At 36.5% G+C, this 26,686-nt stretch overlaps 1 protein-coding gene and 1 non-coding gene across 3 annotated transcripts in view; both read right to left on the bottom strand.

Annotated features, from left to right (window-relative positions):
* GRID2 (glutamate ionotropic receptor delta type subunit 2) overlaps nt 1-26,686 on the bottom strand; it is a 1,428,522-nt gene that overhangs the window by 1,142,433 nt on the left and 259,403 nt on the right. For both annotated transcript variants that reach the window (XM_057547452.1, XM_007184090.2), the window contains exon 2: nt 11,495-11,650. In XM_057547452.1, the coding sequence (XP_057403435.1) occupies nt 11,495-11,650 (156 nt within the window). The remainder of the gene's footprint in view (nt 1-11,494; nt 11,651-26,686) is intronic.
* Nucleotides 16,850-16,954, bottom strand: LOC114238173 (U6 spliceosomal RNA). Its single transcript, XR_009008489.1, has one exon. It is a non-coding gene; the product is annotated as a U6 spliceosomal RNA (small nuclear RNA).

Genomic DNA, 26,686 nt, shown 5'->3' with positions numbered 1-26,686 from the left:
ATGATTTTCTCCATGTTGAATTCACTATTCTACCACTGGTTTTGGAAAGGTGTGATCTTGAAGCTGGGAACAAGATAAACACCTTGACAGAAAAGTTACCTTTCTGTCCTTGTGGCCTGATGCTTCCATTCTCAGCCCAGCCCCACCTCCAGATCATATTTTTCAGTCACAAAGATGTATTTTTGAACATGGCTGCTTCTCTGATTAGATCTTTTCCCCTTTCAGAGTAGAAAGCATGCCTTACTATTCTTCCTCTTTATTTCTTCTTTACCTTGTCCCTTAACTCACTATCCCTAGGCTGTAAATCATCTCATTTTCTACTGAATTTTGTATTTTGTTCCCCAAGAAACCACTGCCTAGTAATTATGTTATCTGTGCACATATATTTATTCTTCCTTAGTGGTTTAAATCCTTGAAGATGCAGAGTGCTCCTAAGTTACATCTACATTCTTCACTAATTCTACCTCACTATCTTGTACTGGGATGCTGAATAATGTTGGACGAAGGAAGGAATAAAGGATCTTACAATGTTGGTTATGCTTTTGTGGACCTTTTCTGTTTACTCTTTCTCTGCTGCCTGCTGTTTGGCCATTTGCTGTTCATTAGTATCTACTAAACCATGGGTCTCAGAAATAAAGAGATAAAATGCAAAACAGTTCTTTTGTAACTTGCTATTTTCTCCTTATTACTCTTTATAAGTTACTAGGTAACCAAAAATTCTTGGCTGTGCAATTTGTCCAACAATAAAATATGTTTTTTTAATTTTTTTCCTACAGCAACTTAATAAGGAGTCTAGTTTGTACAATAAAGCACTCCTACAAAGGATGGGATAAAAGATATAAGGAAATTCTCCCCATAGAAAACAGAGTAAAATATTCAAGAATTTGTGAACAACAGATTCATCAACTTCCTTAAAGTAGAGGATTTTCAAAAAGAGACATTTAAGATCCACAACTGGAACATTAGTTTTCATCAAGTTCATTCCATTTGTCATATTATTTTAAGTAAAAAGAATTATGTTTTCTCCAAGAGAAGTCACTCAACCATGCTGTGGGGTGGCCATTTGGAGATCAGTCCTGCTTCTGGTCAGACCTCACGCCCTTCTGGAGGGACGCTGCCTCTCAGCATCTTTAACATCAAGTCAGCCTTTGTTGTGCTGCTAAAATACCAACGAACATGAAGAGTTCATCTTGTAAAGACAGAAGATAAAGGTCTGTGTGAGGTGTTCTTTCTAAGTTTTGCAATATGATGTGCATGCATTAGTCTGAATAATACATTCCAACAGATAACACTTCCTGATTAGATTGAACAAGTCATCAACTCACATAGAGTGAGCTAAGATGAGCTTTTATGCATAGGCAGTTGAATGTAGTAGTTAATACTGATACGAGCTAAAATCCCAATAGGAAACCATGGCAAACTCAAAACAGCATAATTTGAGAAAGATTTATTTTTCAAAGACATAAATTACACAGATATGGGTGGGATGCAGCAGAAAAATGAGGAGTAGTACAAGAATTCAGAGGTCGTAGCAGTGAGGTAGTAACCAGTCCTAGGCCCAGAGGATAGAGAGGAGAGAAATTTGTGGAGTCCTGAATAAGAGTGACAAAGAGCAGGCTGCCTTCAGAAAAGCGTGACTTTGGTTTGAGGTAAACACCCAGCTCAAGGTGACCTCACTCAGGAGACAGAAAATACATACCCTGAACTCACTCCCCTCCCCCCACTGATATATGTCTGGGACTCCCAATTAGCATTCTTAAACAGAAACCAGAGTAATCCAGGAACTATTTTAAAGGTTTCAGATGTGACCAGTTAGCTCACCTAACTGTATCTCAGTTTCTTCATCTGTCAAAAGCTAGTAAGAGTAGCTTATACTGCCTTATAGCTTATAAGGCAGTCTAAAGATTAGGTGAAAAAAATGAAGCACTTCTAACAGCTCATGGAATATAATAAGCTATAAGTAAATGCCACTTCTCATTCTTGGGCTTTCCAAATGAGGCTCTTTTGTCAAGAGTATACAGCAAATATAAAAGCCACAAAATGATGTTTCTTTCATGCATTACTCTGTATTAAAAGACCAAGAAAATTGAGTAAAATTCTTTCTTTTTTAATATTTCGTCTCATTCCTTTTTCCTTTTCACTTATATGAAAAGCCCAAATGTTTCCATACCTATAATCAAAATCAGTTACAGACAGGTGAATTTCAAATCCCAAAGGGGTTCAAGAATGACATCCCCACGCCCCAGATGTCAGTGAGACCCACAGGACCATCAGAATTTCCTTTAGAACGCACTCCATTTCCAAAGGGAAAAACTGAAGCAGATTTGGGTAATGAACTCATGAATAACATTGCTACCCAGCAAATAATGACTTCACTGATGGAAATAAACATTTGCAAAGCAACAGAATAAAAACTTGAGTGTTCAAAAGATAATCAAATCCCTCAAACACATGGAGCAAGCCCTGCCTCCAAACGGTTTTCTCATATGTAATTGCCTGGAATGCTATTTCCTCTTATCTGCATGGCTACCTACTTGGAAACTTCAAATCTTAGCATAAATGTTCCTTTTTGTATTTTCCATAATCACTCCATCAAAAGTGAACTCCTGGTTTTAAACTGCACACACACACACACAGCCCACCTGTTATTTGTTATCATAGTATCACCATAGTATCATCTGCTTTGCTTTATGCCATTCTACCCTTTTAAAAAAAAGAATATTTATTTGCTTCTTTAGCTCTTTTTGTATATCTCTCTTACTAGATTATAAATTCCTTGGGTGCTTGAGGTTAATTTATCTCACTCATCTGTATAAACTCCTAATACAGTGTACTGACTCGTGCATTAAATGTATCTTACAAATAAATGAACACTTGTCATTTTCATTTTTTAAAGAATAATGAATTGTTCTTGGTGATTCATAGTTCTCTTCCAGTTGGTCTGCCCTTCTCATATTTAAGGTTTAAGCAATTTCCAAGGAAAGGAAGTGTAAACTAGTGATTCATTCTGTGCTCTCATGGAGCCCTGGCATAAATTTTTGATAATGAATAATGGTGGTTTAACAACAAACCTGCCTTGTTCCACTGTAACAGATATAGTAAATAGGGGGTTAAAATTACCCATGAAAAGCATGAATCAACTTTGGAAGGATTACCACAAGAAAGAAGTGCTTGGTGAACTTATTTTGAGATAGATAGATAGAGATATAATATATATAATATATATGGTACATATATATCATATACACATTTGTATATATGATGGCATGTATGGCATATATGGTATATAACATATAGACATAGTTTAATATATAGTTTAATATAAGCATATGTATTTGTATGGGTGTGCATATATAAATGTATATATATGATGAGTTAATATAGAGGTAAAACTCCTTTAAACTGGGCAAAATTACCTAGAAATTCAAAATAATAAAAAGATAAACTCAAAAATTTCAAACATAAAGATTATTGACAAATTAATGTAGCAGAATAAGAACAGGATTTGGGAGCAGACAGAATGAGGCTGATGTGTCAGTTTCTCTTTGACCAATAAGAATGTGTCACCTTTTTTTTTTTTAATCCCCTAGTAACTTTCTATCATCAGAGCTACCTACACCGTGCTCAGTTTTAATAATATGAATAAGCACACAGGACCACCTCAACGTATTCTGTTTGATTTTATATAAGTGTAAGTTCAAAAGTAAGGTACAAAAATTATCACTGATTATTCAAAGTCATTCTATTCAAAAACATTTTCTATACAAAGATCATATCTGGCTTTGATTTGTAGAACAGTTTTTTTCCCCAAAAAAAATTCTGAGAAAACATATGTATTTTTTACTTTGAAACATATTCCTCATGTATAATAGACATTTTATGTCTTTTCTATGTTTTTAAGTCTTTTTTATGTTTGAAAATACAGCTTAAGGAATCAGCTTAGCCATTCTTATTATCATATTATATTAGTCTATCAGGGACCAAAAAGCAAATATGTCTTGAAATGAGCCATGAATTCCTGAGAAAATAACATGATATTATGAGTTACTGAAGAAAATACTGGAAATTCAAAGAAACCAGTGATCAAGTTTTTAGAGTTAATATTTGCCCATATTGAAATAAAAAAGTGCAGAACATAGAAAGATAACCTTTTAAACAATCATGTCAGAAATAAACTCAAAATACCAGAGACGATGCACCTCTCAAAGTATAAAGTTTTCCTTGAATTCATTTCTATATTTGACCTTCACATATATCACTCTTCTACATTATGCCTCTCTACAACTGAATTCCATTTAGTTATGACTCAGTGCCTTATTTACTTCACTGATTGTATTAAGCCTACACAAATCATCAGAAAGCTTTAATTTGGTCCCCACAGGCTTTCTCTACTTCCCAGAAATGGTAACAAGGTATTTTAAATCCTCCCAACCCTAAGTACACATGTTGCAATATCACTACTATTTGCCAAATAAATTACACTACAAGTGTAATTCTCATCTTCCTGTGCTGACTAGCACAACTATCCCCTGAAGACAGAAAAAAGGAGAAGCATTTAATTTATATAACATTTTTTCAGCGCTAGCATTAGGGATCTTGATAAGGAACAACAAGGGGGAAAATAAAAGACACTGACTAGGCAGTTATTAAGCTTAGTATTATCAATGGTATGCATGGGAACTACCAATACATGTGGTAAAGGATGTTTGGGAAGGTATATAAATTTATAATGGACACATGCAATGGTGCTAAGTCATCATGTACTCCACTATTATTAAAATGCATTTAGATTAGTAGAGGAACAAACCACAATTGTTACCCCAGGTACTCATCATACAACAATCACATGATCATAGTATTCCTATGGAGTACGTATTTATCCCCATTTTATGAATAAATTGAGGCTCAGATACAATAGGTGTGTTCAAGGTCCCACAGGTAATAGATGAAGCAGCATTCATATAAAGGCAGATTTATCTAATTCCATGGCCCATGCGCTTAACTGCCATGTTTTTTTCCCCCAAGCAGTATAAATGGTATCAAATTAAAGCACATACTGAACCAAATGTAGATATTGTGAGTGAACATAGTACAATATGAAGAATCAAGGATCAAAAAGGGGATGAATGAGGAGTTTTTACAAAGCACTGTAATGGGAGGTCAAAAGGAAGAGGAGCACTTGTAGGTCAGGATCTAACACATGATAATAAAGGTTAAGCTAACTGTGTTAAGATTATAAGGCAGCCAGTGGAGAGCACAGCATTATACACAGTGATCTGCTCAAGGCTGAAAGCTTAGAGGCACCCCAAAAGTACTTGCTGAGTCATTCTTTTTTTCCCAGAATATGCAATTACCTATTGCACATTGGCTTGTGTGTCCTGCTTTTAAAAGAAAGTGTTTCAATGATGATTCTTTTGAAAATTACAAAATAATTTGACAAAATATTGTATGGATACTACAAGACTATGCATAATGTGATTCCCATAAATCTAACAATACTTGCCAAGTACATGCAAAAATAAGTTGTTAAATGTTAAAATAGAAAGTCGGATTACTTTTGTTCTCAAATTAAGCAAGTAGACTGGATCATGTGAAAGTTGGATATTACTGATAGTAGTTTTTAAATTCTGAATATAGTTAAGTCATTTTTGGTTTATCAACATGAACAAACTATTTTTATGACTCATTACAATTGCAGAGTGTACATAAGTGTGGTTTTTAACCTCATAAGCCATATATTCCGAGTCACTTTATGACACATAGGTGATTCTTTTACCAAATCAGTATCATAAAAGGCCGATTAAAAACTGAATTATGCTTCCATAATCATTCACTCTATCCATAGAGGTAGCAAGAGAACAGAAGAAAGGGGTATGATATTATTACAAGAAAAATATTTGGTAGAAAGAAAGAACACTTAAGCAACAACCAAAGAATACATCTTTACTTCCATTAAACACAGCTTTCATAGAAAGCTGCTAAAGATTCTTCTAAATAAAACAAGATCCAGAGCAGCACACATTGCTAAAATATATATTTTATGAGGTAACTTACACAACAGTACACAATTGTAGATAGTAGGTAAAAGACCCCAAAGCAGAAAGGCTATAAAATTATGATATAAAGACCTATAAATATCTGTGTTTCAATCTATTCATAGTAATAGAGATCTGTTACTTTAAAAGTGTGGTATTGAATGACTTAAGGGAAAGGCTTACCAATACGGGAATACAACAATAAATCACAGAAAAAAGAATAAAATTTAGCTTTGCAATGTGTATCTTCAATAAAATTATATTAAAAATACTGAATTTCTTTAAAAAAGAAATTCCCTCTCTTTTCTGAAAAAGAAATGTTTTAAAAATCTAGAACATCATGTTTCTTTCTACTATTAACACAATTAAAAACACAAGTTATACGTAGAAGGCAACGACATAATGTCTTTTCATGCTCTAAAAATCCACAGCCCACCTCAGGTACATGTTTACGCTTCCTGCAAGCAGACATTCTTTCCTCTCATTTGCTATCTCCTATTGTAGCTGGCCCAATCTTGGAACAGTAATAGGTTTTTAATAAGTATTTGGATAGATTGATTTCACTGGGTACCCTCAAAATTAGATTCCCAATACATATTATTTTAATCCTTCCTGATGGGCAATTCTTTAATGGAAAGGCATAGTATGAGATAATTAAAAGAATGCATGCCTGAGTTGTCCCTAACAGATATAGAATTCTTTATATTTTAATACTACATTGATAATAAGTACTAAAGATCACACAATAAGCAGATTCTGAATCCAGATCTTATAGGCCAGTCCTTAGAAAGTGGCGGTAGGGAGAAAAGTGATCCAGAACTTGGCACTGGGGAACTGACCAACCTAAACATCCCAGACTCATGGAGAGAATCAGGTGGTCCAGACAGCCACCAAATGTACATCGAGAATCCCTCCTGCTTTGTGAGTGTCTGAAGATGGCCGGTCAGCTGCAACACTATTCCTCTACCCCTTCGCACGTGTAGCTAGGCACCAGTTACATAAAGAGCGTTGGGCCTAGAGACAAAGTACGACACTGGCCTTGATGTGGAAAGGGAAGAAGGAATGAAAAAATGGGAAAAATGAACAAATGAATGAATGAGAAGAATTATAACTACAGGATGTTCAGAGATTTTTTCTTGGTTCCTGGAGCCACTAATTTTCAAGTTCAGTTGTCAGGCAATTCAAAAAATAAGCTGAAATTGGAGTTATCAAAATTGGTCCAGGAAACACTGGCTGATAAGTTATACACACTGCAAACCTATGCTAGGAAAGTTGCAGAATCCAATCTAAGAATTTTGGAATTAGCAGATTTTTTTATCACAGTAAAAATATCCTATTAAAGCAGAGAGAAATATAAATTATGAGACTAAGCCGTGGAATAAAGCATCAAATAGTGCAGCCACATAAATCATTCTTTTACATTTACATCTTCTTTGAACTCAGATTTAGCCTAGGGCACCAGAAATATTCACAATGAATTGTGATGTGTTTCAGAGAAGTGCTTTTTCCTACTTAGATTTCCTTATACTGTTTATGGCTCTGCTACTCTTCTGTTATCCCTTTTACACACATGATACGGATACGTGTATATTAAAAATAAAGAAATGAGACTGATTTCAGAAATCATAAATAAAAGCAGTCTTATTGTTTTACACTTAACAGTAGTTTTATTTTGTAAGATATATGAGGCAAATCCAACTGAAATCATCACTGTATTAAAGTGAGATGTCTATTTTTACAAGACTCTTTGGGAGCAATCAATGTTCACGTCCTGGTGTACAAAGGAGTAAGTTAAAGGTGCACCAGGCTGCAACTTGGAAGATAAGCAATCTCAATCATGACTGCTTTTTGTATTAAAAGCAGCTTTTATAACTATATTGTTTATAATGGTTTTTAACATAGCAGAAAGGAGAAAAATTATGATAGTTACTCCTTTTTCTTTCAAATAGAATCATTTGTGACTCTACAGTATAAATCCATCCTTACACTCTTTTCACTATGCATTTCATTTTTAGGTATTTTTCCTAATAATTATTTCAAAATGTTTTAACTGAATCTTGCCATTCAATATCAACAGTGCTTAACATCCCTCCTGATACATCTGATGTATGCAAGAATTATACATGCAGTCATATTTCTGCATTCACCTTCCAATGTGAACATTTTTACAAATGCATTCTCCTTACATTCCCTGACCTTATTTTCTTATAAATCCCCACATTTCATGGCCCATAGTGGTGTTGGTCTCAGTTAAGTGCTAACAATATAAGCGATTGCTATTGCTTTCAGTAGAGACAGAAGTGCCTTTCACATCAGCCATTTGTGTATCTATGTTATATCCAGTATATAGGTCCCACAGAGGAAACAATCTACAAAAGAGATGTAAGGAGAGAAATCTAGCAACAGCTGCTTTGGTCCAGGTCAAATGAACCTGCAAAAGACCCTTTCTGGATTTCGGTGATAGTAATGAGTTCTTCGGGTTGCTGTCAATAGTTGGATGAGGTAGCAGAACAAAGGACAGCTACCATATATCCTTTAATCAATTTTGAAGTCAGCCACAGAAAAAACTAGAAGGCAACTTCAGCAATGTGAAGACTTCTCTAAAGAGAAACTGAATAATTATAATTTCTATAATCCTTTAAGAATCTAAATCTGGAAATTTGTTCTAAAGATTTGTGCAACATCTCATCTATAGAGATGAAATTCACCTTAAAAATACATCATTTATGTTCTAATTTCTTCACTATTTATAGATGAGGAAAACCAAGGACGAACGAACTGAGTGGATTATACAATGCAACTGCTGCTGATCAACTAGATTGGTATTTTTCTACTAACCATGCCATCTAAAACCCACGAACATAAATAGTATATATCACAGCAAAACCATGCTCAAAACCATGAATTTTTAGATGTTCATCAGGAATGCCAATGCATAAACAATCGGTAATAATGATATCACTGAATTTCGTGTCCATCTTTAGAATGTAAAAAACAAATAAGCTAAAGTAGCTATAAAAAAAAAAAAAAAAAAACAAATAAGCTGATTTAAGGACCTCTATTATAGATTTTAATGGTATTGCAGCCAAGATATGATGATAGAAAAGTTGGCCATCTTTGATGGTTCAGTTGAAGTTTTCTTCTAAAATACTTCCTCAAAACATTTAAGAAAATACTCCGGAATACTTTTTTGTTCTCTTTCAGTTGAATATTTTCCCTTATTTTTGCAAACTAATCAATTACAATAAGAGCTCTAGAAAGAATTATTTTTACTTCTAAAATTAGCTGAGATCTTTCTTGATATTGAATGGAGAAACAAATTAGCTCCAGAGTTTCCTAGAACTTATTTCAGATTCATTAGCCAGAGCAGACCATCAAAATAACTGGTCCAGAACATCCTGTTAGTATCAAAACCCATCAGGCAAATTGTCAAGCTCTTCATTCTTTCTTGACAAATATCTAGCTGGCTCTATCTTGGAAACTTAAAACTTATTTACTCTCTCAATTTTCTTTCAATCCACAAATTCTTTCAAGTCACAATAGTTCTTTTGAGAGATATTTTTGTTTCCAGAATTTAGTTGGTAGCAGAATGGCTACACAAAGCAATATGTAAACAGATTAACTGTGGTACTTTAAAAATTGTCTTTATTTTTCAAATTGTAGTCTCTAAAAAGGTGTGAGGGTCATATTTATTCAGTCTTTCTAATTCCCTTCTGCTCATTGTATTTTTTTCATTGCTTTATCCACATTTTTTCAGTCAAAGTGGATTTTTTAAAAGCACGAATATTTTAGCACGTCTTCAAAGTTAATTTACAATTATTAATATGTAGTTAATAAGAAGACAGTCACAAAAGTCAGTCAGTCCTAATTTTTTCGTGCTCTCATTCCAGTCAATAAAACTAACAGTTGAGAAAGAAATACCATATACTTCTTTTAAAGAATAATATATACTTCTTAGTGCATATATTCTTTTACATTATTTGGTATTTTCCACAATTTCTACTTTATTGTTTTTGCAGACTGCTTTATGAATTCTAACATTAATTTAGACAGCTTTTAAACATTTCTATAGAAAATTTATCAACATAACCATGATTTAAAGTTACAAATTCCCAGGATAATTCTGATTTAAAATGTAAGAAAATAACTGGGTGCTTCTATTAATCTGATTTTTTAAATTGATGTTTGCTTATTAAAATTAAAATTCCATCATATTAATATGAACAACCTATTTTACGGCAAAACAACTTTTACTTAACACATTTCTGTTCATTTTATTAAAATAATATTTTTTCACTCCATCAAATTAATAAGAAGTAAAATCCATTAGACCACTAATCATTCTAACCATTCCCTTACTGACAGAAATAAGCAAAAATAAGCTTTGATAGTAGCCAATGCCACTGATCAAAAACACATTCCAAAAAAGGTTACCTGTATATCATGCAGATACATTAAATTAAAAACATTTATCTTTCTTACCTCTTCAATACTTTTCTTTAAAAAGTTTCCTGCCAAACTTTACTCCATTTAATATCTTGTCCATATTTTCTTCTGCCAAATCCTCTTTAAGTTTTTAATAAATGTTTTATTTAACTAAATTAATTTTGTATTAGTATCTTTAGTCTACATATATTATCACAATAAAATATAAAATAGATTAACAACAAATACTTTCATGGGCAATGATTACTTTGCCAATCAAAAGGCTAAATGTTTCATTAGAATAATAGCATCAAAACTAGAATTTTATTAGTGTATGATCTTTCAATCAAAACCTTTGTTCATATAAATGATCTTCCAGTATAATAAAAATAATTTGTATTTGTATGACTTTGTACCTATGAAAAATTTTAATTCACTCAAGTATACAGAGAGAATGGAGAAAAGTGCTTTAGTATTTGGCACACTGTAGAGAGTAAAAAATTTATAGCCTAGGTCAGTATGTTAGGATCCCAGCACAAAATCTTTGATTTGTATGTGGTGTCTGAAAGTTCTCCTTCTCAAAAGGAAAACTTTTGAGAAGGAAAACTTCCTTCTCAAAGAAGGAAGTAAACAAATTTACTTAAATTTATTTTAAGTAAATTTAAGTAAGTACATAAATTCCTTTCTTATCTTACCTCAAAGAAGACAAAAGTAAAAATTCAGATAGAAAGTCGTATTTTTAAGGAATGCTTCATTTACACTGAAGTCATAAAATGTTGTAAAGTTTTTATTGTAAATATTTATGACCATTTTCATATTATATTTCAAGTAAAACAATAACTTTCCACACTCTGCCCTTTCAGAAGTGGAACACAGGATTAAAATCTACCAAATACTCTAAAAGAAAAGCAATGCAGCAAAGATGCAAAAATGATGTCCATGTTTAATGGCATTTTAAATTTTTAATTTCATTGCCATTTGAATTGAACCAAAGAAACAAACAAAATAAAAAGTGGAGTGCTGATGGACCTTACCTTCTTGAACTGCTTGAAAAGGGTTGTTGCCATCAACAAACGTCACCGAAAATGTGATTTTCTCAGTCTGTAAGATCTCCTCATTCTGGTTGAGGTCGCCAACTGCCGTGCGAAACACCTCATCATCCTTTTTGGCAGATTCATCAAAAATTGCTCCTAGAAAGAAGTGAGTATCGCCATTAAACAATAACATAAATATTCTGTCATGCCCTCCGGAGTTACGCCAAAGAGACTTATGAATTGAAAAACGTATACTTTCACTTAAAGCATGCACTTTATTTATTACTGAAACACATTGTACTGGAAGCAGTGTGAGAGCTAAGCAGGAATGCAGTTAGTTCTCCCAAATGGAAATGATGAAGAGTACATCAAAGTGTTTTGCTGGAAGAGTATCGGGAAGACATTATAATAAATACAAAAAGCCTTTGCAGGACAAAGTGGTTAAATACACTGAATGTCTCATGTCATGAGATCTTTAAGAATTCATAACTTGTAGAATTTTCTTTTCTGAATAATAGGAGAAAAATCAGGAAATTTTCTGAGAGTCCATTCATAAAGTAAATAGGAATCAAATTTCTACAATGATCTTAATTTACTTTTTCTCTTTATTTCCTTCATTCTTTCCTCTTTTTTTTTTTTGAACAAGAGTTTCAGTATCTTTTACAATAGTAAATTCAATAATATTTATTAAAAATTTAGAGACACATAGCCAGGACATGGAAGCAACCTAAATGTCCATCGACAGATGAATGGATAAAGAAGATGTGGCACATATATACAATGGAATATTACTCAGCCATAAAAAGAAATGAAATGGAGGTATTTGTAATGAGGTGGATGGAGTTAGAGTCTGTCATACAGAGTGAAGTAAGTCAGAAAGAGAAAAACAAATACAGTATGCTAACACATATATACGGAATCTAAGGGAAAAAAAAAAAAAGCCACGAAGAACCTAGTGGCAAGACGGGAATAAAGACACAGACCTACTAGAGAATGGACTTGAGGATATGGGGAGGGGGTGGGGTGAGATGTGACAGGGTAAGAGAGTGTCATGGACATATATACACTACCAAATGTAAAATAGATAGCTAGTGGGAAGCAGTCACATAGCACAGGGAGATCAGCTAGGTGCTTTGTGACCGCCTGAGGGGGTGGGATGGGGAGGGTGGGAGGGAGGGAGATGCGGGAGGGAGGAGATATGGGAACGTATGTATATGTGTAGCTGATTCACTTTGTTATAAAGCAGAAGCTAACACACCATTGTAAGGTAATTATACTTCAATAAAGATGTTTAAAAAAAAAAATTTAGAGACATACAAATCTCTGAGCAGAAGTAATGGAGACATATTTCCTGAAGAACTAACATAAGTTCTAGTGAATAATTACGGCATTTTTCCTTCATATGTAATAATGATGATGATGATGAAAAGAGTTGTGGCTAACTTTGATTTGACTGTGTGTTTGTCAGTGTATTGATTAAACATCCCAGTTCTAAGAGTAAACTGATTACAAATCCTGACTCTGACATTTGTTAAGTATATGACCTTGAGCAAGGGATTCAAATTCTAAACTCCACATTCATCACCTGTAATATCTAATAGTAAAAATAATATCCATCTGTAAGGATTATTAACTGTATTAAATGATACTATGCCTGCGAAATGTAAGTAAATTGTGGTAACTAAATATGTCTCAATACATGCTAGTGTTTTCTTTTTTTAAATACTGTAATATAATCCAAACAAAGCTTAACATGTTCTATTATTTTCTTCATATTACAGTATTTAATTTAATCCTTAAAATAACTATGTGATATGTACACTACTACACACACATACAGTTTTTAAAATTAGGATTCCATGCAAGAAATATGCCTAAAGTTCCACAACAAGGGCCAGAGCTTTTACCTCCTTACTCCAACATCCTTGCTTTACATCACTATGGGATACTGCCTTCCAGGATTGCACCCAAAACACATAAAAGTGTTCTAACAGGGATTCTGACTTTACAGCATATCTGGAGTTTCTTTCCCATCTGGCCATGCATACTTTATTTGCATTCATTCTGACTCTTCCAGTTCTAAGCAAGCACACATTTTTAAATTATTTACTTTTTAATCATAAATCATTGGGACAATGTACTTTTTGTATTTTTGAATAAACCTAATGAAGACCCTGTTGACAAAAAGAGACATATACCTCAGGGTCAATAACATGATAAAGGAATAACTATATATGTACATATCCACATACACATCCATATACACATAATACATGTTTCTTGACTATATTCATTACAGTGTGAAAAAATAAAATTATGTGTATATAAAAATGACTTTTTTCCACATATAAATATAATACAGGTATTATATACACATATGAAAAGATAAACACACTATACATGCAAACACAAATATGCATGTATATGTTTACACATACACACAAATACACATATATGTATAAACAGAAGCAGACACACTTTACATCTATCAATTTTGTTAATTTAATAATTCTGTAGCTGAAGCCCCAAGTCTTCTAGCAAAAGATAATTATGATATTAAACATGCATTATTAGAGTCAATTCATGATAAAGCAAGGATGGATCTATGTCCATTATTGACAAGTGTGGCAAGTTACTTTTGACCTCTCCACCCTATGTGGCTTCACCATGGGAAAGCAAGCAATGATTACTTTTTGCTAGAGAAGGCAGAGTGTCTAATAGGCTTACTGTGTCAGCTTGGCTTTCTCTTACCACTGCTCTTCTATGTTTGCATGGATTCATTGACTACTTTGACCAGCCTTTTTAAATGCTTCCTTTACGTTTCCTATGTATTTGAATACCTGCCATGGCTAAGAACATGAGAAAAGGGTGAAGAAATTTTTTAAACTGATACATAAATTATTTCTTAATTACACTATTATATAGCTAATACCCAGACTATTAATATTTTATTGATGTAATCAACATATGTAATAGACATTAATTTCTGACCTATCCTGTCACCTGAATTAGAAATATACTTTATAAACTAATATTTAGGCAATAAATTTTAGATTTATCTTGATAATTTTAATTCACATTCATGAAGACTCATTTTAATTTGTGATAATATTTATGAGAATCTAAGTTAATCCGTACACTGAAATCTAATATTATCAGACAGGGATATAAAAATTTCTTTAGCAGCTTTTTAGGAAGTGTGATATAAATGTGCTATAATTGGAGCTGAAATAACCAATTTGTTTTAAACCAGATAATCTAAATGTCTATTCGCAAAGAAGTGATGTATGTTTATATAGAGATGTTTCAGCTTGTCATGGGTTCTAAATGGGTCTTTTAGAAAAGTTTCTAATCAAACTTTTTTTATAGCAGGTGATGTTATTGACTTCTGCTGAGTATTACTAACACATTTTTAACGGAAGCATTTTACTATTACCTGACAGAACACTTAAAATTGCTTTAAACATTAAACCTGGCTTAATAAATGGCAGAAACCTGCCAAAATGATAAGAAATTAGTCATTTCTGTGCTGAATTAAGACATACTGAAAGCAAATGCACAAAAAAAGCAGTTCATCTTTCTGCAAACAGCAAAGAAGTACACAAAAGAAATGATTCATCTTACTGCACACAGGCAGCATAACCAAAGAACAGGAAATCCTAGCCAACATTTCAAATACACTTATTTATTTATTTACTTTTTCCTTCAGCTATAAACTCTCATCTTAAATTTGGCTTTTTACCACAAAAGTATTGTTAAATGAAGCATTTTGTATCAAACACAAGTATTCTGAAAACAACCTTGTAAGTTCCACATGAAGAAGCTCAGGAAAGAAAGTTCTTTCTTATGTCATGCACTTCCAATAGTATTGCAATGTCATCTCTTTATCCTTTGTATTAATACACACATATTAGCAGTCTAATTTAACATCAAATATCCTAGATTTACTTCCTGAAACTAAAGTTTCTCAAATGCAACATACATAGCTATATAGCTTACATGATGACACAGCGTCTATTTCTTTCCCAGCTATTTTTATTAGCACATTTTAACTGTCAGTTTTATTTTATAACCTGGAGGTGAAAACCAGATCCAACTTATTGTCAAGATGAAATAATTCTTCCACCACTTACACACTCACACAGACACACACACACACACACACACACACACAGTGTTTGATCAACAAATTATACTCTATTTACACTTAGCATTGCCCAAACTGGAGGGAAGAATAACCAAGCAACAGGCAGAGAACAAACACCTCCTAAATATTCCCGTTAGACCAATTTTTAATTAGTCATTTCCATTATTTGGGACTGATGATCTGCTCCGTCCATGGAAGGGAAAAAAGGCATCACTTATCCTGACACAAAGAGAGTGGCATATTCAGGTGAGTCTACATACAAGTTTTTTGTTTTTTTTTTTTTTAACATCTTTATTGGAGTATAATTGCTTTACAATGGTGTGTTAGTTTCTGCTTTATAACAAGGTGAATCAGTTATACATATACATATATTCCCATATCTTTTCCCTCTTGTCTCTCCCTCCCTCCCATCCTCCGTATCCCACCTCTCTAGGTGGTCACAAAGCACCGAGCTGATCTCCCGGTGCTATGTGGCTGCTTCCCACTAGCTATCTATTTTACGTTTGGTAGTGTATATATGTCCATGCCACTCTCTGACTTCGTCCCAGCTTACCCTTCCCCCTCCCCGTGACCTCAAGTCCATTCTCTAGTAGGTCTGCGTCTTTACTCCCTTCTTGCCCCTAGGTTCTTCATGACCATTTTTTTTTTTTTTGATTCCATATATATGTGTTAGCATATGGTATTTGTTTTTCTCTTTCTGACTTACTTCACTCTGTATGACACATTCTAGGTCCATCCACCTCACTACAAATAACTCAATTTCGTTTCTTTTTATGGCTGAGTAATATTCCATTGTATATATGCGCCACATCTTCTTTATCCATTCATCTGTTGATGGACACTTAGGTTTCTTCCATGTCCTGGCTCTTGTAAATAGAGCTGCAATGAACACTGTGGTACATGACTCTTTTTGAATTATGGTTTTCTCAGGGTATATGCCCAGTAGTGGGATTGCTGGGTCGTATGGTAGTTCTATTTTTAGTTTTTTAAGGAACCTCCATACTGTTCTCCATAGTGGCTGTATCAATTTATATTCCAACCAACAGTGCAAGAGGGTTCCCTTTTCTCCACACCCTCTCCAGCATTTATTGTTCGTAGATTTTTTGATGATGGCCATTCTGACTGGTGTGAGATGATAGCTCATTGTAGTTTTGATTTGCACTTCTCTAATGATTATTGATGTTGAACATTCTTTCACGTGTTTGTTGAAAAATATGGAACACTTCACGAATTTGCATGTCATCCTTGCACAGGCCATGCTAATCTTCTCTGTATCGTTCCAATTTTAGTATATGTGCTGCTGAAGTGAGCACTACATACAAGATTTTAAATACAAAATATATCATCCTTGTCTACTTATGTCTTAGAAAGGAAGTAATTATAGTTTATAGTAGTATTAAAAACATGTTGAAGTCTTAATTTTTCAACTATTGTAAAGGGTCATACGTACAAGTTAATAAAACCATGTTCTAAAAATTCGCATTTGCAAATATGCCTGTTAAAAACAAACATCTGTAAGAACTTATTAACCTGGGACTTCCCTGGTGGTGTAATGATTAAGAATCCACCTGCCAATGCAGGGGACATGGGTTCGATCCCTGGTCCGGGAAGATCCCACGTGCTGCAGAACAACTAAGCCTGTGCGCCACAACTACTGAGCCTACACTCGAGGGCCCTCAAGCCACAACTACTGAGCCCACACACTGCAACTACTGAAGCCCGCACACCTAGAGCCTGTGCTGCACAACAAGAGAAGCCACCGCAATGAGAAGCCCGTGCACTGCAACAAAGTGTAGCCCCCGCTCGCCGCAACTAGAGAAAGCCTGTGCGCAGCAACAAAGACCCTACACAGCCAAAACATAAATTTTAAAAAATAAATAAAGAGGGGCTTCCCTGGTGGTGCAGTGGTTGAGAATCTGCCTGCCAATGCAGGGGACACGGGTTCAAGCCCTGGTCTGGGAAGATCCCACATGCCGCGGAGCAACTGGGCCCGTGAGCCTCAACTACTGAGCCTGTGCGTCTGGAGCCTGTGCTCGGCAACAAGAGAGACCGCGATAGTGAGAGGCCCGCACACCGCGATGAAGAGTGGCCCCCGCTCGCCGCAACTAGAGAAAGCCCTCACACAGAAACGAAGACCCAACACAGCCAAAAATAAATAAATAAATAAATTTATAAAAAAGAAAGAAAGAAAGAAAGAAGTTACTAACCTGACCACATCCATAGCTCTTAAAAACATTTTAAGCTTTTATACCTTCATGTCTTCATTCACGGTGTTGTCTCCACCATGGATATATGCCTTGTCTCCTTAGCAAAATATAATTTCCTGGGCTACAGAACCTATTTCTGTTAGAGTGTCTATAACAGAACCTGAATATATTAGATACTCAAGAAACAGGAATAGTTTAAACTTTCCTTATATTAGTTAGGCATGATCTTGTAAAATAGGATATCTAAATTCAAATATAGGAATAAAAATGTAAGTTACAACCAATTCTAAATTAGAACAAAAGTAGAATTGCAAATGCACCTGTATGTGAATTTATTATCACAGGTATTATTATGACTTCCAAATTATTCAGCAAAGTATTAATCATATACTTGTATTTTTAGTTTGAATATTTAAATTCATCTTTATCTTATAAATAAGAAAAGAGGCAAGTAGAGGAAACATTGTTTAGCTGGGAAGGTAGTGAAAGAAAGAAAATGTCTTCACCTAGCTCAGAATTCCCTCTAAAAATATTGAGAAAGGTTTGGATACACATCTTGAAGTGTCACCAGAAAGAGACCCTTACCTGTAGAGAGGCTAACCTACTTTCTTTCTTTCCATACCACAGTCTGTTAGTCTATGCCCACAGCTGTGCTTGCTTAACAACAACTAAGGCAGAAGCCACATAAGCAAAACCACAGAATCAGCTTGAGCAGAAAGGTCCAAGATGGTGACAGTCCACTGCCCTGAACTGGCTCCAGCCTGACCACCAGGGCAGCATCTGTACAGATGAGACCCAAAATGTCTGAAAGTTGCCTTTGCTTCATTACCATGCTAGGATCTCCTCTGAAAGGGAGGACTTGCACTTTGCTAGCACAATTAGTGTCCTGCACAAAAGAGCCTACAGGACTGTGCATGTTTTGGCTGTTTCTGGAACTTACTGCCACTTTCTCCGGGTTCTGATGGCACACCCACCTCTTAACCCTTAAAAGTTTCCCACTTCCCTTCCCCCAGAAGAAGGGGTCTGAGAGCTCTCCCTTCCCCATTCCTCGATCAAGGAATAAAGTTTCTGCTCTGCTTTGCCGAACCTGTTCTCATTCGATAGGCACAAGCAACACAGGGCAAGGGAAGGACCTAGTTGGGGTCCACCAGACCCAGCACTTCTATAACAAAAAGAATTTTTCCACATACAGAGTTGACAAAATTACTGGAAGGTCTGCATATCTCATTTTATATAACTAACATACCAAATATCTTTTTTTTTTTAATTTATTTATTTATGGCTGTGTTGGGTCTTCGTTTCTGTGCAAGGGCTTTCTCTAGTTGTGGCAAGTGGGGGCCACTCTTCATCGCGGTGCGCGGGCCTCTCACTATCGCAGCCTCTCTTGTTGCGGAGCACAGGCTCCAGACGCACAGGCTCAGTAGTTGTGGCTCACGGGCCCAGTTGCTCCGCGGCATGTGGGATCTTCCCAGACCAGGGCTCGAACCCATGTCCCCTGCATTGACAGGCAGAATCTCAACCACTGCACCACCAGGGAAGCCCCCAAATATCTTTTAAAATAAATAATTCTAAAAACTGAAAACAAGAAAGTATCAACACGTGAACATTACCCTGCACAATCAATTTCTGCTTAAAACCTTATTATCTAGAGAAGCTACAAGATGGCGGAAGAGTAAGACTTGGAGATCACCTTCCTCCCCACAGATACATCAGAAATACATCTACATGTGGAACAACTCCTACAGAACACCTCCTGAACGCTGGCAGAAGACCTCAGACCTCCCAAAATGCAAGAAACTCCCCACGTACCTGGGTAGGGCAAAAGAAAAAAGAAAAAGCAGACACAAAAGAATAGGGACGGGCCCTGCACCAGTAGGAGGGAGCTGTGAAGGAGGAAAGGTGTCCACACACTAGGAGCCCCTTCGCGGGCGGAGACTGCGGGTGGCAGAGGGGAGAAGGTTCGGAGCCACGGAGGAGAGCGCAGCCACAGGGGTGCGGAGGGCAAAGCGGAGAGATTCCCGCACAGAGGCTCGGCGCCGAGCAGCACTCACCAGCCCGAGAGGCTTGTCTGCTCACCCGCCGGGGCGGGCGGGCCTGGGAGCTGAGGCTCAGGCTTCAGAGGTCAGATCCCAGGGTGAGGACTGGAGTTGGCGGCGTGAACACAGCCTGAAGGGGGCTAGTGCGCCACGGCTAGCCAGGAAGGAGTCCGGGAAAAGGTGTGGAGCTGCCGAAAGGGCAGGGGACTTTTTCTTGACTCTTTGTTTTCTGGTGCGCGAGGAGAGGGGATTCAGAGCTCTGCCTAAACGAACTCCAGAGACAGGCGCGAGCCACAGCTATCAGCGCGGACCCCAGAGACGGGCAGGAGATGCTAAGGCTGCTGCTGCCACCACCAAGAAGCCTGTGTGTGAGCACAGGTCACTCTCCACACCGCCCCTCCCGGGAGCCTGTGCAGCCCGCCACTGCCAGGGTCCCGTGATCCAGGGACAACATCCCCGGGAGAATGCACTGCGCGCCTCGGGCTGGTGCAACGTCACGACGCCTCTGCCGCCGCAGGCTCGCCCCACCTCCTCTGTACCGCTCCCTCCCCCCCCCCCCCCCCCCCCCCCCCCCCCCCGCCTGAGTGAGCCAGATTCCCCGAAGCAGCTGCTCCTTTAACCCCGTCCTGTCTGAGCGAAGAACAGACGCCCTCAGGCGACCTACACGCAGAGGCGGGGCCACATCCAAAGCTGAGCCCCGTGAGCTGTGCGAACAAAGAAGAGAAAGGGAAATCCCTCCCAGCAGCCTCAGGAGCAGCGGATTAAAGCTCCACAATTAACTTGATGTACCTGCATCTGTGGAATACCTGAATAGACAACGAATCATCCCAAACTGAGGAGGTGGACTTTGAGATCAAATATATTTTCCCCTTTTTCTCTTTTTGTGAGTGTGTAGGTGTATGCTTCTGTGTGTGATTTTGTCTGTATAGCTTTCCTTTCACCATTTGTGCTAGGGTTCTGTCCGTCCTTTTTTTTTTTTTTTTTTACTTTCTAAAATTTTTTTCTTAACAACAGTTTTTTTATTTTAATAACCTTATTTAATTTTATTTTACTTTATTTTATTTTATCCTCTTTCTTTCTTTCTATTTTTTCTCCCTTTTATTCTGAGCCGTGTGAATGAAAGGCTCTTGGTGCTCCAGCCAGGCATCAGGGCTGTGTCTCTGAGGTGGGAGAGACAACTCCAAGACACTGGTCCACAAGAGACCTCCCAGCTCCACGTAATATCAAACGGTGAAAATCTCCCAGGGATCTCCACCTCAACGCCACGACCCAGCTTCACTCAATGACCAGCAAGCTACAGTGCTGGACGCCATATGCCAAACACCTAGCAAGACAGGAACACAGCCCCATCCATTAGCAGAGAGGCTGCCTAAAATCATAATAAGGTCACAGACACCCCAAAACACACCACCAGATGTGGACCTGCACACCAGAAAGACAAGATCCAGTCTCATCCATCAGAACATAGGCACTACTCCCCACCACCAGGAAGCCTACACAACCCACTGAACCAAACTTAGCCACTGGGGACAGACACCAAAAACAACGGGAACTACAAACCTGCAGCCTGCGAACAGGAGACCCCAAACACAGTAAGTTAAGCAAAATGAGAAGACAGAAAAACACACAGCAGATGAAGGAGCAAGGTAAAAACCCACCAGACCTAATAAATGAAGAGGAAATAGGCAGTCTGCCTGAAGAAGAATTCAGAATAATGATAGTAAAGATGATCCAAAATCTTGGAAATAGAATAGAGAAAATACAAGAAACGTTTAACAAGGACCTAGAAGAACTAAAGAGCAAACAAACAATGATGAACAACACAATAAATGAAATTTAAAATTCTCTAGAAGGAATCAATAGCAAAATAACTGAGGCAGAAGAACGGATAAGTGACCTGGAAGAAAAAATAGTGGAAATAACTACTGCAGAGCAGAATAAAGAAAAAAGAAGGAGAAGAACTGAGGACAATCTCAGAGAACTCTGGGACAACATTAAATGCACCAACATTCGAATTATAGGGGTCCCAAAAGAAGAAGAGAAAAAGAAAGGGACTGAGAAAAAATTTGAAGAGATATAGTCGAAAACTTCCTTAATATGGGAAAGGAAATAGTTAATCAAGTCCAGGAAGCACAGAGAGTCCCACACAGGATAAATCCAAGGAGTAACATGCCAAGACACATATTAATCAAACTATCAAAAATTAAATACAAAGAAAACATATTAAAAGCAGCAAGGGAAAAACAACAAATAACACACAAGGGAATCCCCATAAGGTTAACAGCTGATCTTTCAGCAGAAGCTCTGCAAGCCAGAAGGGAGTGGCAGGACATATTTAACGTGATGAAGGAGAAAAATCTACAACCAAAATTACTCTACCCAGCAAGGATCTCATTCAGATTTGATGGAGAAATTAAAACCTTTACAGACAAGCATAAGCTGAGAGAGTTCAGCACCACCAAACCAGCTTTACAACAAATGCTAAAGGAACTTCTCTAGGCAGGAAACACAAGAGAAGGAAAACACCTACAATAACAAACCCAGAACAATTAAGAAAATGGGAAAAGGAAAATACATATCGATAATTACCTTAAATGTAAATGGATTAAATGCTCCCACCAAAAGACACAGACTGGCTGAATAGATACAAAAACAAGACCTGTATATATGCTGTCTACAAGAGACCCACTTCAGACCTAGGGACACATAAAGACTGAAAGTGAGGGGATGGAAAAAGATATTCCATGCAAATGGAAATCAAAAGAAAGCTGGAGTAGCAATTCTCATATCAGACAAAATAGACTTTAAAATAAAGGCTATTTCAAGAGAAAGAGAAGGACACTACATAATGATCAAGGGATCGATCCAAGAAGAAGACATAACAATTGTAAATATTTATGCACCCCCCATAGAAGCACCTCAATACATAAGGCTAATGTTAACAGCCATAAAAGGGGAAATCGACAGTAACACAATCATAGTAGGGGACTTGAACACCCCACTTTCACCAATGGACAGATCATCCAAAATGAAAATAAATAAGGAAACACAAGCTTTAAATGATACATTAAACAAGATGGACTTAATTGATATTTATAGGACATTCAATCCAAAAACAACAGAATACACATTCTTCTCAAGTGTGCATGGAACATTCTCCAGGATAGATCATATCTTGGGTTACAAATCAAGCCTTGGTAAATTTAAGAAAACTGAAATCGTATCAGGTATCTTCTCCGACCACAACACTATGAGACTACATATCAATTACAGGAAAAGATCTGTAAAAAATACAAACACATGGAGGCTAAACAATACACTACTTAATAACCAAGTGATCACTGAAGAAATCAAAGAGGAAATCAAAAAATACCTAGAAACAAACGACAATGGAGACACGAGGACCCAAAACCTGTGGGATGCAGCAAAATCAGTTCTAAGAGGGAAGTTTATAGCACTACAATCCTACCTTAAGAAACAGGAAGCATCTCAAATAAACAACCTAACCTTGCACCTAAAGCAATAGAGAAAGAAGAACAAAAAAAACCCAAAGTTAGCAGAAGGAAAGAAATCATAAAGATCAGATCAGAAATAAATGAAAAAGAAATGAAGGAAATGATAGCAAAGATCAATACAACTAAAAGCTGGTTCTTTGAGAAGATAAACAAAATTGATAAATCATTACCCAGACTCATCAAGAAAAAAAGGGAGAAGACTCAAATCAATAGAATTAGACATGAAAAAGGAAAAGTAACAACTGACACTGCAGAAATACAGAGGATCATGAGAGATTACTATAAGCAACTCTATGCCAATAAAATGGACAACCTGGAAGAAACGGACAAATTCTTAGAAATGCACAACCTGCCGAGACTGAACCAGGAAGAAATAGAAAATATGAACAAACCAATCAGAAGCACTGAAAATGAAACTGTGATTAAAAATCTTCCAACAAACAAAAGCCCAGGACCAGATGGCTTCATAGACGAATTCTATCAAACATTTAGAGAAGAGCTAACACCTATCCTTCTCAAACTCTTCCAAAATATAGCAGAGGGAGGAACACTCCCAAACTCATTCTACAAGGCTAACATCACCCTGATACCAAAACCAGGCAAAGACGTTACAAAGAAAGAAAACTACTGGCCAATATCACTGATGAACATAGATGCAAAAATTCTCAACAAAATACTAGCAAACAGAATCCAACAGCACATTAAAAGGATCATACACCATGATCAAGTGGGGTTTATTCCAGGAATGCAAGGATTCTTCAATATATGCAAATCAATCAATGTGATACAGCCTATTAACAAATTGAAGGAGAAAAACCATATGATCACCTCAAAGATGCAGAGAAAGCTTTCGACAAAATTCAACACCCATTTATGATAAAAACCCTCCAGAAAGTAGGCATAGAGGGAACTTTCCTCAATATAATAAAGGGCATATATGACAAACCACAGCCAACATCATCCTCAATGGTGAAAAACTGAAACCATTTCCACTAAGATCAGGAACAAGACAAGGTTGCCCACTCTCACCACTATTATTCAACATAGGTTTGGAAGTTTTAGCCACAGCAATCAGAGAAGAAAAAGAAATAAAAGGAATCCAAATTGGAAAAGAAGTAAAGCTGTCACTGTTTGCAGATGACATGATACTATACATACAGAATCCTAAAGATGCTACCAGAAAACTACTAGAGTTAATCAATGAATTTGGTAAAGTAGCAGGATACAAAATTAATGCACAGAAATCTCTGGCATTCCTATGCACTAATGATGAAAAATCTGAAAGTGAAATGAAGAAAACACTCCCATTTACCATTACAACAAAAAGAATAAAATATCTAGGAATAAACCTACCTAAGGAGACAAAGACCTGTATGCAGAAAATTATAAGACACTGATGAAAGAAATTAAAGTTGATACAAATAGATGGAGAGATATACCATGTTCTTGGATTGGAAGAATCAACACTGTGAAAATGACTCTACTACCCAAAGCAATCTACAGATTTAATGCAATCCCTAGCAAACTACCACTGGCATTTTTCACAGAACTAGAACAAAATTTCACAATTTGTATGGAAACACAACAGACCCCGAATAGCCAAAGCAATCTTGAGAACGAAAAATGGAGCTGGAGCAATCAGGCTCCCTGACTTCAGACTATCCTACAAAGCTACAGTAATCAAGACAGTATGGTACTGGCACAAAAACAGAAATATAGATCAATGGAACAGGATAGAAAGCCCAGAGATAAACCCACGCACATATGGTCACCTTATCTTTGATAAAAGAGGCAAGAATATACAGTGGAGAAAAGACAGCCTCTTCAATAAGTGGTGCTGGTAAAACTGGACAGGTACATGTAAAAGTATGAAATTAGAATACTCCCTAACACCATACACATAAATAAACTCAAAATGGATTAAAGACCTAAATGTAAGGCCAGACACTATCAAATTCTTAAGGAAAACATAGGCAGAACACTCTATGACATAAATCACAGCAAGATCCTTTTTGACCCACCTCCTAGAGAAATGGAAATAAAACCCAAAATAAACAAATGGGACCTAATGAAACTTAAAAGCTTTTGCAGAGCAAAGGAAATCATAAACAAGACGAAAAGACAACCCTCAGAATGGGAGAAAATATTTGTAAATGAAGCAACTGACAAAGGATTAATCTCCAAAATTTATAAGCAGCTCATGCAGCTCAATATCAAAAAAACAAACAACTCAATCCAAAAATGGGCAGAAGAACTAAATATACATTTCTCCAAAGAAGATATACAGATTGCCAACAAACACATGAAAGAATGCTCAACATCATTAATCATTAGAGAAATACAAATCAAAACTACAATGAGATATCATCTCATACTGGTCAGAGTGGCCATCATCAAAAAATCTAGAAACAATAAATGCTGGAGAGGGTGTGGAGAAAAGGAAACACTCTTACACTGTTGGTGGGAATGTAAATTGATACAGCCACTACGGAGAACAGTATGGAGGTTCCTTAAAAAACTAAAAAGAGGGCTTCCCTGGTGGCGCAGAGGTTGAGAATCTGCCTGCCAATGCAGGGGACACGGGTTCGAGCCCTGGTCTGGGAGGATCCCACATGCCGCGGAGCGACTAGGCCCGTGAGCTACAATTGTTGAGCCTGCGCATCTGGAGCCTGTGCTCCGCAACAAGAGAGGCCGCGATAGTGAGAGGCCCGCTCACCGCGATGAAGAGTGGCCCCCACTTGCCGCAACTAGAGAAAGCCCTCACGCAGAAACAAAGGCCAAACACAGCCATAAATAAATAAATAAATAAATAAATAACATTAAAAAAAAAAAAAAGGAAAAAGAAAAACAACTTCATTCTTAAAAAAAAAAAAAAACTAAAAATAGAACTTCCATATGACCCAGCAATCCCACTACTGGGCATATACCTTGAGAAGACCATAATTCAAAAAGAGTCAATGTACCAAAATGTTCATTGCAGCTCTATTTACAATAACCAGGACATGGAAGCAACCTAAGTGTCCATCAACAGATGAATGGATAAAGAGGATGTGGCACATATATACAATGGAATATTACTCAGCCATAAAAAGAAATGAAATTGAGTTATTTGTAGTCAGGTGGATGGACCTAGATACAGAGTGACGTAAGTCAGAAAGAGAAAAACAAATACCGTATGCTAACACATATATATGGAATCTAAGAAAAAAAAAAAAAAAAAGGTCATGAAGAACCTAGGGACAAGACGGGAATAAAGACACAGACCTACTAGAGAGTGGACTTGAGGA

Source organism: Balaenoptera acutorostrata, chromosome 5 (assembly GCF_949987535.1).
Source record: "Balaenoptera acutorostrata chromosome 5, mBalAcu1.1, whole genome shotgun sequence".
Lineage (NCBI taxonomy): Eukaryota > Metazoa > Chordata > Mammalia > Artiodactyla > Balaenopteridae > Balaenoptera > Balaenoptera acutorostrata.
This window is presented reverse-complemented; position numbering and strand designations above follow the sequence as displayed.